This window comes from Mastigoproctus giganteus, chromosome 14, assembly GCF_048544385.1.
Source record: "Mastigoproctus giganteus isolate SK-2022 chromosome 14, ASM4854438v1, whole genome shotgun sequence".
NCBI classification, from domain to species: Eukaryota; Metazoa; Arthropoda; class Arachnida; order Uropygi; family Thelyphonidae; genus Mastigoproctus; species Mastigoproctus giganteus.
The window spans coordinates 59928242-59941522 of NC_143588.1; the positions used below are offsets into that span (position 1 = coordinate 59928242).

Here is a 13281-nt window from a genome sequence, read left to right on the forward strand (position 1 = left end):
ATTGGAGTATAGACATCTCCTCAGGGCAGGAATGGTAACTCTCTCACTATGCTTAACTGTGTTAGGTGGTGGGAGAGGCTAAGGCACAAATATTGTGATTATTGTAGTTAGTGATATTGTTATAAAGTGCAGGTGAGCTGTTGCCTGGGAAACACTATGTCCAAATGAGGTTTATGAGATCAGATGAGATATGAGATGTATAAATGTGTTTATGGACCAGAGTTGCATGTTGAAAAAGCAAAAAAAAATTTCCTCAGAATAATTAGCAGGGGAAATCCTACTCTCTCCACCTGAGATGGACTAACTATAGCTCCAGATGATGACAAGGCCTTTAAGAATTCCTCAGTCCGAAAAAGTCACGGCAGAAAAACATTACTTTTTTTGCCAACTACAAAGACAGAGTAGCAATAATAATTAGTTTACAAAAGGCAGATGATAATAATAATTAGTTTACTCATTACCTCTAATTTATGTGTTAAATGGCATATTAAACTCATTAAATTCAGGTATTACAGCTATGAATACAAAAAAAATTCTCTGTATTCTCTCAAAAAAAAAAATAAATAAATAAACATAAAGAAAAAATAAAGTTAAACGAAAAAAAAAAAAAAAAATACATAACTGTTCAAACAAGTTTATAATAAATTTGATAAAAATTCAGAATTTAGGAATGGTTACACAATTCCTTCTGATTATAAATAACAAAGGCCATAACATTTTGGTCTGCCTCTTTCAAACCTTCCTCTGATGGCTTGGAAGAAAGAAATTTAGAAACAAGTACTTGCATTGTTCCTTTCACAGTCAGGCTTGTGCTGTGGCTCTTTCTTTGGATGCAAGAAGAGTCTAGACCATGTCAAGCACACACCCAGGAGTGAAAAACAACATAACCATGCAGAGAAGCATTTTTTCTTCACAGCTTATTGCACTGTGACAAACATCCTTTCACACAAAAATGATTAGCTTTGCTTTCAACATGTGCATTCAAACAAAATTTTTGAGTGAAGTGTTACTACATAAGATTTATGGAAAGTTGAGACTTACTAACAGAATGAACTAAGCCAGTTTGATCATCGGGTTAGGCGAGTAGAAAGATCGACCAATGAAATTAATATCACGGTAGGTCATCTAAAATCAAGTGTCCATGAAATTATAATCATTATCATCAATCAGCAGCAGCCATTTTCAATCCACTGCATGAAGAAGGCCTCCCCAGAAATTTTCCAGTTCCTTCTGTTTTGTCCAATGGCCATCCATTTACAACCCACAGTCATTAATTTCATGTCTATCTCCATTGTTGTCTTCCAGGTTTCCTTTTAGCTCCTCTTGGGTACCACTCTGTTATTTTTCTTAGTCCATCTGTAATCATGCCTTCACGTTATGTGTCCTGCCCAAGACCATTTTAGATTTTTAGCTTTGATAAGAATGTCCTTTATTTGTTTGCTGCTTAATCCATGCGTTTCTATTCTTATCTAACAGTCTGATTCCTAATATAATTCGTTCCATTGTTCCCTGTGTAGTTTTCAGCTTCTCTTCCATTTTTTTGGTGAGTACCCAAATTTCACTTCCATAAGTCATGGTGGGAAGTATACATTGGTTCATTACTTTGCAAATTGGTTCATTACAAATTGGGATATTGCTCCTCAGTATGTGACTATATTTCCTGAATACTATCAATCCAAACTTTATTCTTCTCTTGACTTCCAGGCATTTATCATTATTACAGTTAATGACTTATCCCAGATAAGTACACGAATCCACCTTTTCAATTACTGCTCCTTCAATGATTATATCCCTTTCTATGACATACTTGTTCATCATTACTTTTGTTTCAGCAACATTCATCTTTAGTCCGAAATGCTTACTAACTTTGCACAAACAATTAAGATTTTCCTCTAATTCTTCAAGATCACGGCTTATGATCACAATGTCATCTGCAAATTGAAAATAGTTTAGGTACTCTCATTCACAACGACTTCTTTCTGCAACCAGTCCAATCTTCTAAAATCTTCAAGAAAAGCAGTAAACACTTCGGAGATACTGTATCTCCTTGTCGAATTTCTTTCTCAATTTTAAATTTGCTACTGTCTTTGTCTCGTCTAATAAAGGAGGCAGTATTCTCATATATTTTCTTCAAAATCATAATGTATGGGGTGTCCATGCCTTTTCTTTCCAGTGCCCAAAACATTTCCTTATGCTGTATAGGAATCAAATGCCTTTTCATAATCCACAAATGTCAGGAATAATGGTGTTTTATATTCAATTGCTTTCTCCATTAGCTGCGATATTATGTGAAGGTGATCCATAGTTGAGAATCCTGTCCTAAAGCTAGATTGCTTTTTTGGTTGATTCTCGTCAAGTATTCTTTCTAATCTGTTAGTAATGACCCTTGGGAACAACTTGTGGAGGTGGGACAACAAGCTAATTGGTCTATAATTACCAATTTCCTTTCTTATGCAGCAAAATTATGATTGCATTATTCCACTCCTTAGGCATTACACCTTTTGGAATGTATTTTGTAAAAAGTATTGCCAGTTTCTGTGTCATGTCTCTTCCTCCTAATTTTAATAACTCTACAGTAACTTCATCTTCATCTTCTGCGGCTTTCTGATTCTTCATTTTCTTCTATGCCTTTTCTACCTCATCAGGAAGGATATCGGGTATATCTTATGTGTTGATAATTTGTGATCCATCTTCCCAACTGCTGGCACCATTCTCTTGCTCCTTATATAATACTTTATATATAGTCTTCTGCTATTTGAATTATGCCTTCTCTGCTATTTATAAGTAAACCATTACTATTCTTCAGATTCTGTATCATTTGTCTTTCTGTATTACTGCCATGACTGCTGATTTAAGTCTTTTGTTTCCCATTAATGCTTGTTCTACTTTTCTTGTGTTAAATCTTCTTATGTCATCTCTCAGTCTCTTTCTAATGGCTTTGCATAATTCAGTATACTCAATTTTGTCCTTGTTGGTGTTTAACTTGCTCTTCCTTTATCGTCTTCAGTTCATCATGATGACAAGTGTTTCTTGACTAATTTTTTCTTCTTTGGATTTCTTTTCACCTATAGGTTTCTTGGGCTTTATCACTTTCAGAAAACTGTTGTATCCCTCATCGTTATACTGTGGTGCTGAAAGGTTTTCAGAAGCTAAAATTTGTTCTTAAGTTCCAATATATGCTGCTTTTTCTTGCCTTGAAGTCCCACATAATAATGGTTTTTTTTTTTTATCTAGAAGTCTCACAATTTCGGTGTACATTTCTTCAACCTCTTCATCATCATGGCTCGATGTTGATGCATATATCATTATAACCTTTGGCATGTATCTGTTATATCAAAAACCTTTGAATTATGTATGCTTGCATGTATACCAATGCTAGAAGTATAGTAAATAAATTTGATGAATTTGAAGTGTTGGTCAAGACATCAAAGGCAGATATTGTTGGGATAGCAGAGACATGGTGTCACAAAGATATAAGGAATGCAGAACTGGAATTTGGGAGTACAATGTGTACAGAAAGGATAGACAGGACAGAAAGGAAGGAGGTGTTATGCTGTTAATTAAGAAAAACATAAAATCAAAAGAAGTGCACCCAGTTGATATAGATGAACAGTGCACTTTTGAGTCAGTTTAGTGTGACATAAGCACTGCAAAAGTGAAAATAAGAGTAGGAGTGTGTTATTGTGAACAACTGTACAGAGAAATAGAGTGGGCTAGTAAATCAGAATGTCTTATAATGGGGGATTTTAACTTCCCAGATATTGACTGGAACTTGTGGGTTGGTCACTCACACACTAGTCACACTTTTGTGGATTTATTGGATGATTGTTTTCTGCAGAAACCAGAGAGAGAGTAATACTCTTGATCTGGTTATCAGCAGTGATCATTCGTGTATTAAGAATTTGCAGATAAAGGAACCTCTAGGTGGCAGTGATCACAGTGTACTATGTGGGATTTATTTAAAGATTTAATTACCATCAGGAGTAAAGGAAAGGGTTTTTGCTCCGTAAAGGTGAGTACAGTGGTCTCAGAAAGTTTTTAAATTCTGTACAGTGGGATCAGTTGACGATGTTACCAACAGTAAATTCTAAGTGGAAAGCATACAAGGAATTAATCGCGGATGCTACTAAAAGTTTCATACCTATTAAGAAATACTGTTCAAGGTTTAGGCCTAAATGGTTATCAAATGAACTAATGAGACGTAACAGAGAAGAAAAATGCATGGGATGCATATAAATTATCAAGCGACTCAGAAGCCTATGGCAGATATAAGCTAGTCTCTAATCAGGTGACAAAGGAGGTTACGCAGACGAAGGCAGATTACGAGAAATCCTTGGCAAAAGATGCTAAGAAAAACAGCAAGGATTTCTTTACTTATATAAACTCTAAAAGGAAGGGGATGAATCTGATTGGTCCACTTGACATAGATGGTTCGACTGTTGATGATCCTGCTCAGATAGCAAACAAACTGAATGAGTATTTTGCATCTAAATTCACACATGAGGAATTATTAAGGTTTGAAAATGGCAGAAGGTTATCAAATTGTAGCAGGATACTTAATGATTTTGTAATAACTGAGAGCAAAGTGGAGGAGAAATTGTTGAAGTTAAACATAAGAAAAGCACCTGGGGTGGATGGGATCTATCCAGTTATATTAAAGGAGGCAGCAAAGCAACTAGGCAAACCCTTAGCCATAATTATGAGAGCATCCTTGGACTCAGGGGAGGTTCCCACGGACTGGAGATGTGCAAATGTAACCTTCTTGTGCAAATGTAACCCCAATTCACAAAGGAGTATTGAAGGGTGACACGAGTAATTACAGACCAGTTAGTTTAACTTCGGTTCCAGGTAAAATAATGGAATCACTGGTTAAAGATTCATTGCAGGATCATCTAGACAAGACTGCAGCAATAATTCAAACACAGCATGGGTTTGTTAAGGAAAAGTCTTGTCTGGCAAATTTGATAGGATATTATGATGTGGTTACAAAGGAACTGGATGCAAAAAATAATTTTGATATCATATATTTGGATTTCAGGAAAGCTCTTGACACTGTTGCACGTGAAAGAGTACTGTACAAATTGGAGCAGAATGGTATTAAGGGTAAGTTACTACAATGGATAAAAGGATGGTAAAGTGGGAGAAGACAGAGGGTGGTAATCAATGGGTGCTGCTCTTCGTGGACTAATGTTATTATTGGAGTTCCACAGGGTTCGGTGTTGGGTCCACTGTTGTTTTGTATATTTATCAATGATACTGATGAAGGTATATCAGGCTTAATGTCGAAGTTTGCAGATGATACAAAGGTTGCCAGGGTTGTTAATGACAGTAATGGTAGTGTGCTACTGCAACAGGATCTAGATAATTTGGGCAGATGGGCTAAGAAGTGGCAACTGAATTTAACCTTGACAAATGCAAAGTACTGAATATGGGTAGAAGTAACCCCAGAGATACGTACCAACTATGTGGTACTACACTTAAGGTAGTAGAAAATGAAAAAGACCTGGGAATAATTGTGCAGTCAGATATGAAGTTTTCTGAGCAATGCAGACAGGCTGTCAGGGCAGGTCATAGGATTTTGTCAATGATATATAGGAATTTTGCTAGCAGGGAAAAGGAGGTGATTGTCCCTCTGTATAAGGCAATGGTCAGGTCACGCCTTGAGTACTATGTACAGGTCGGGAGGCCTCATTTTAGGGAAGATGTAGATTTGCTTGAGCACGTACAGAGAAGGGCAACAAGATTGGTGAGGGAAATAAAGGGATCCTCTTACCAAGAGAGGCTTAAGTTCTGCAAATTGCAGTGGTTGGAGACTAGGCACCTGTGCGGTGATCTGATTGAGGTGTATAAGGCCTTGAATGGGTTGAGCATGCTGAATTCTGATGAGATCCTTCCACTTGTTCAGATTACGAACCTAAGGGGGCATAAATTCAAATTGAGAAAAGACAGATGTAGAATAGACGTGCGGAAATTTGCGTTTAGCCAGCGGGTGGTTAATTGCTGGAACAATCTTCCATCTGTCATGGATGTTGATAGTTTAAATAAATTTAAGGAGGAACTGGACAGGCATTCGGAGGGAATGGTGTGTTTGTTTGGTTTTTTTTTTTTTTTTTTTGGCTGATGCTGCATAAGCTCATACACTTGCTTTCTTGCATCACATGCCACTTGTACTACTACTACTACTACTACTACTATTATTATTTATTTTGGTTTTGAGTCAGTTTTTTCCCTTCTTTTCTCACATCTGTATCAAGTGTGCATCTTACCATTTTGTGATTACTTCCAACATTTATCTTGTTCAGGACAGTAACATCATTCCCAATATATCTTCTGTTAGTGAGGATGAAGTTGATTTCATTAGTTGTTAATCCATTTGGGCTCTTCCATGTCCATTTTCTGTTTGCCCTTTTCTTGAAAAAAAAAAAGTGTTCATTACTAACATTCCTCGAGATTTTGCAAATTCCACAAGTCTTTCACCTCTTTCATTTCTTTCACCAATTCCAAAATTTCCTATAGTTTCCCATTCTGCATTGTTTTGTTTCTTTCCAACCTTAGCCTTGAAGTCCCACATAATAATGGTGTAGTGGGTTTTTTGTTTATCTAGAAGTCTCACAATTTTGGTGTACATTTCTTCAACCTCTTCATCATCATGGCTCGATGTTGGTGCATATATCATTATAACCTTTAGCTTGTACCTCCTAGAAATCATGAGTAGTAGTCTTGACACCCTTGGTGATGTACTTTTGAATTCAAAAAGTTGTTTTTTATATCTTTATGGACCATAAAACCAACTCCACCTCTGCTCTTTTCACTGTTTCCATTGGTGTACAGCAGATTCCCACTAGATAAACTTATAAGTGATTCATTTCTTCTCCTTTTTTCAGCCAAGCCAATGATATTCCAATTCACATTTTCTAATTCCTTTTCCAGTTCTAATATTCTATCTTCACCGATGAGCAATCTTTCGTTGTAACAGGCCAAGTTCAGTTTCCGTGCATGGCAGCCTGATTGTACCTAGAGATTCTCAGCACCTTCTGCTCCACTCTGATCCTCTTGCTGTCGTAAGAAGGGGAGTGAAGGCAGCTGGAGACTGAAGGCCATTTGTTTTGTCTTGTTGTCATGTGCTGGAGGGTTTGGCCTTTTCCTCTTCATGCTAACCAGGAGTCTTGAAGAGAACCACTCTATACATTTGTTGCAACCAAAGTGACGTAACAGGGCTTACCATCAAGAAGGTATGCATGAGTGGATTTTAGGGAGACAGGTTTGTTTGCTGGAGAAAAACCATCTACCCTCGCTTGAGACTGACAAACTCGGCCACGTTGTGAAAAAGGCCCATAAAAATTCCTCCCATCATTGATGGGACTCAAACTCAGGTCTTTTACACTCAGGGTGGGGAGGATGGTGATTCTACCAACTGTGCTACCCACCCAACCGGACTTCTCCTAAATCTTCTAAAGTAAAGAGATATTGAATCCCTCAGTGTTTTAGGTTGAGTGTCTGATAACACACATAATGCCTGTTCCCCTCTAAGCCCCCTTTTACAATAGAACTTCATAAATCTAGAAACAATATAAATCGGCTGGATTTTTGTAACCTAATATTGAAGATAACTGCTATTAATATAAAGTGCACAAATTCTGAAAGATTACACAATTAAGATGGAGTGACAAAACAACATTGCCAATGAAACAATTATAGTACAATTCAGTAAGGTTACCCAAGCAATAAATAAAGATATTATGCCTAAAGAAACTGAACTATATTTCACAATAGCAGGTAAGAATCCCAGATCCTTATGATAGTTTGAGTGCCCCAGTGGTTTAGTAATATCTAGTTCAGTAAGTTCAGCAATATCTAAGCTGTATTATTGATATATATTTTACTATGTATAGTGGTTGTAAGTTTCTAGTTTGTATTTACTAATTATATCCATGATCAGGATCTTTGATAATATGATTTTGTCAAAAAAAAAAAAAAGTTGAAAGGTTAACTGTAAATTTTATTATAGCCAAGGGAAATTTTGCAGTTTCTTGCAGAAACAGCACATTTCCCCCAACATCAGTAAACTCATCTTGTAACATAACAGAGCAATTTAAGTAGTTGAGATTGTGTGAGATTAAGTAGTTGAGATTCAATGTATTCACAGAAATAATTTAAAACTGTTTATATTCTGAATTATATTCTGAAGGACAGATTGTCGCCAAGACAATCTTGTCCTTCAGAATATAATACATGTCTTACATATATATAATACATATCTTACATATATATAATACATATAATATCTGGTCCTTCCACTTTGGAACTTTGGGCTTTTAAGTTTAGGTTTATGCCATTAGATGTGGCATCATTATCCACAAGTAAAATTAAATAACATCACTTTAATATGATTAGTATCTTGAGTTTTAAATAAACAGTGGATTCACCATAAAAGGTGAATCTGATATTCATTTCAAACTCAAACTGATGTTGTGATGGCTGTTTTGAGACTTACCTAACTTCCATTAGATGATGGATGGGAAAGCTTCTTCCAACCAGTGAATAATGTTTTTTTTTTTTTTTTTTTGGTAGTCGTTGGCACATAGGCTTCTGTGGCCATAATGCACCTCCCAAGGTTTTTTTGCAGTACTTTGATCCAAGCCCGAGGCAGGAATCGAACCTGCGACCTTTGGGTTGCCAGGCAGGCACGTTACCCACCCGGCTAGCCCGGTCAGCAGTGAATAATGTATTGAGTTGAAGTAACCAAGTGGTGTATAAAAGAGACAACCATGATTAAACAGAGAAGGTCAAAAGTCAGTCTCTGTCTTTTCTGGACCTGTGTGTCCTTAAAACAGAAACTGAATGCAGAAGTGCATAAAGTTTTAAAAATAAGTGGTTGTTCATAAGAAATCATATTTTTTTGTTTTTCTTATAATAAAATATGCTATCCATGTGTATTTCTGTTTGATGAATATGTAAATAACTTTAAAATATTGATATTATGAATGGTTTTTGAGAAAACTAACATTTCTGTTTTACTAGTTTATTAACAAATCATTTAATAAGCTTTAATAAAATGTCAGTGTTTATGAACTTAAAATATTTTGGAGTCCTAATTTCCACTTGTAAGCTGCCTTCCAAGGATTTTCTCATAAGGGTTCAGCAGTAATCAACAAAGCACCAATTCAGAATCCACTTGCCTTCGTACTGTTATTATATGCAAGAAATGTCCTGGTGAAACATTTCTCTACATTCATCACTGACATTACCCAAGTTCCAGAAAAAATAATTACTATATGAATATAGGAAATGAATTTAATGAATTTTTAAGCTCATATTACAACTTAGTTCTTTGAACACTTTCAGCAGTTGGCCAACAAGCTCCTCAGTTTGCTAAGCTTTGATTTCCTAAAATGTTTTGCAGAGTGGTTTGAAGGAATTCCATGCTATTTTTTGTGTACATTGAGGATGTTGTCAAAAGAACCACTTTTCATTAATGTAGTGTGGGGAGACAACAAAATACATTCACAACCAATTAACTGCAGGTTGGGAAAACATTCTTCTAAACAGAAATTCCATATTTTCAAAGATTTCCTTCAAAAGGATAGTATGTCCAATTGGTACAGATGGATTGATGGGTATTACCATTATGAAACAAATTGGCCTAAATTAAATTAAACATTTTGATGTATCTATAAAAAGCATGCAATTTTCAGGATTGTGCTTGTGACCTAGAACTAGTGATAGGCATAATCAAATAATTAATAATTGATTATTTCAATAATTGAAATAATTGATTATACACAATTTAGTTGATTATGAAATCTACAGTAATCAATTATGAAAATGCCACAATCGATTATTGTAAATATAATAAAATAACGTAGATATATGTAGATAAGCTTTGGATAGAATGGTAATTTATTTAAAAGTAATAGTATTTTACTTTTAGTTTTGATAACATCAGATCAAATCCCACTGCTGTCTCTTTTTTTTTCCCTTCTTGTTGGTTTCGAATCACCTAGTTTGCATATAAACAATTATGAAAATGCCATAATAAATTATTTTGATTTAAGTGCAATAGTACCAAAGAAAGTGAGATCTCCTATCATACGGAAAAATTATTAAATCCTTTTAAAAGCTGTGATTACCTTGATGATACTTGCTTGTTACCCGTGAATTATAAAAGGTAGACTACAAATTACCTTTCCTTAAAGATTACCCATGGGTTATAAAGGTAGGTCCCACATTACCTTTGCTTACAGATTGCCTTTATGGAAATCTGTAAACAAAGATTGCAGCTATGGCCATGTGTGTGTGTGCAAGTAAGTACCATCAAGGTAATTGTAACCTATGAATTCAGCTTTTAGAAAGAATGCAGTCTTAAAATTTAGTGTCAGCTGAGTAATCAAATGAGGTTGAATCCGTTGGATAAAATACATATATATTCTTCACTTTTGTTGAACACTTTCATCTGTTCATCATCTTCACACAATGATACATCTTAATAATCTTAAGTCTATTTTAGGATTACGTACTGACACAACATCAGAATGAGCTACTGGCTGCATTGTGGAAGGGGCTGGGTACTGAATCCTCTCAGATGAAAAGCCAAACAGTCTTGGTAAAACAAAAGTAGCAGCCCTCAAAATGGTCTTTTTTGTTATACCATACCATTGGCAGTGCAAGTGGTCTAAATTTAATTTTCCATTAACCATGCTTGAAGTATCACAGCCCAACAAGTGTGTGGGCACAAGGTTATCTTCATCTCCAATTCTGTAGCCAAAATAGATACTGAAGCTTTCTTCATCACAAAAGAAATTGGTCTTTTGCATTCAATAACTTACTTGCAATACGCATAAACAGAAACTATTAGGTTTGTAAACACTCTGAAAAGACTTTTCTGTTTCCATACAGTAAATATTCCATTCACACATGGTTAATTATAAAATGAACATAAACAAATTTCATGCTGTATATAAATCCAAATCAATAACTCCACATGAAGGGTCTAATATAGTATTGGGTCATAATCCATTCATATTTTAACAGAACCCAACTATTCAGTCATACTGCTGCACAGTACAGCCTGTCAGACATTAATGGGCATCACCTAAATTCATTAATAATTCTTAATTATTTAAGGCCAACAAATGTTTTCATTCATTAGGAAAATGTAATGTATTTCATGCTATCACAAAAATACAGCTTTTAAAATAAAACAGAAAAATTTTTCAAAATCCTTACAAGATAGGAATATTTTGAAGTCTTTTTTTTTTTTTTTTTTTTTTTTTTACTATTCACAGTTCTATTCACTATTTCAATTTACTATTCACAATGAAGATGTCTATGGTAGAATGGAAGATACAAAGCATTTATCAGCTCATTCAATGTCTAACCCTGACTTGCCTGATAAATGGAAATATCTTAATTTCCAAGACTGAACTGTTCATCAATGGACTTTGGTTAAAGAGTTTGATTATGACAACTGCTTCTCAAATGCCAGTCAAATGGTCATGTGTGTGGCACCATTTAGAGTTATGATGGTGTCAGGGTGCATACCCTTGAGAGAGGGAGCCATGTGCTTGCACTACTAGAGGTGGGTTATGCACTACTCTGAGGTATGACTACACACTACTGCATTAGTTTTTTTTTTTTTTTTGTCTTTTTATTTAATGATTTTATTTCATTTTAATTGTTAAAGTATCTTGGTACACTAATAGCAAAATGCCATCTTGCCAACTTAATCTTAATGGCTGCCTTAGTATGCTATATTAATTTGGTAGTATAACTTTTTTTTTTCTGTCCGGCAGATTTTAAGGTATTGCATTAGTTTTTTTTTTTTTTTTAATTTAATGATTTTTATTTCATTTTAATTGATAAAGTATCTTGGTACTTATATAGCAAAATGACATCTTGTGAATGTAACCTTAATGGTTGCATTAGTATGCTATATTACGTTGGTGGTATAACTTTTTTTTTCTGCATTAATAAGTTTATGATGACTTCAGTATATTTTTGCAAAAATTGTAATTTAACTTTAGAATGGCTTAAAACAGTCTGCCTAAAAAGTCCCCACCCTACACTGATTTTTATTAAAAATTCTCTACATCTAGCAGCCAAAGCATTTTTAAATAAAAGATTTCATTTAAAAATAAATCCAAAAAAAAGTATAAACTGAGAAAAAAAAAAAAATTTTTTTTTTTACCATTTGCTCCAGCCCGCATAACAGCTGGAAGAGCAACGGATCCTGAACTGGCGTGAGAAAGTTTAGCTGCTGGATTGTGTTGAAGTATAGTAGCCCTACAATATATAATGAAACAATATATGTTTTCAACAAAATCATTAAAACTATTTATTTATTAAATAAAAAAAAACAAAGTTGAAAATAAAAAGAAGATATAGAAACAGAAACATATCCTTGGAATATTAAATAGCAAATAAATTTCTTAAATGGATTGCTTTCAAGAAGTGAAGATTTTCATCCCCACATAAAGAAATCTAATCCATCTGACTTCCATTATTTGAAAACAAATAAGACCACCATTTTAATCTCCAGGAAACTGAGGGCTGTTAAATTAAGAACAATCATAATTTTTGATATTATTTATTTACTTGAATTAACCAGATAACAAAAGCTAGAAACTACACTCCTAACTGATGTGGTTTGAAGTGTGAAGTAGTCAAATTTAAAATGTGATAATGAAAAAATTTTAAATTTAAATATCAATACCCCTTTAAAAAAAATTCACACTTTCATATGAAGTCATCACAATTGATGAAATTAAAATTGTTAAAGGATTGAAAAACTAGGAACAGTGAGCTTTTCAATCATCACCCTCAGGTGGTATAAAATGTATGAAGTCATCACAATTGATGAAATTAAAATTGTTCAAGGACTGAAAAACTAGGAACAGTGAGCTTTTCAATCATCAGCCTCAGGTGGTATAAAATGTTCACACTTTAAGATTGTGAGGCAATATATTTACATACCTGCATCAAATTAATAAGATGACAAGGAAAACCTATTACCACCAAGTGCTCAATCTCCTCTTTTAATACCCTTGCTACTTCGGGTATTAGTCCAACCATAACAGAAACATTATTAATCCAAATACCAAACAGTTTTTAAAAGGAATTGCACATGCTTTCTTGCTTTTAACAGAAATACTCTAGCTACTCTAAAAGGATACACTTTAGAGAATAGAAATACTTTAAAAGAAAGAAATTGCATACTTTAAAAGGAAGTGCACATGCTTTCAGGTTGTTCAGAAGAATCTGTCCAATGTATCTTATAGAGTT

General features: G+C 34.4%; 1 protein-coding gene across 5 annotated transcripts in view; it reads right to left on the bottom strand.

Moving 5' to 3' along the window:
• Positions 1-13281, bottom strand: part of rhea (Talin_middle and talin-RS domain-containing protein rhea) — a 771509-nt gene that overhangs the window by 408129 nt on the left and 350099 nt on the right. For all 5 annotated transcript variants that reach the window (XM_090388755.1, XM_090388752.1, XM_090388753.1 and 2 more), the window contains exon 15: positions 12188-12282. In XM_090388755.1, coding sequence (XP_090244881.1) covers positions 12188-12282 — 95 coding nt within the window. The remainder of the gene's footprint in view (positions 1-12187; positions 12283-13281) is intronic.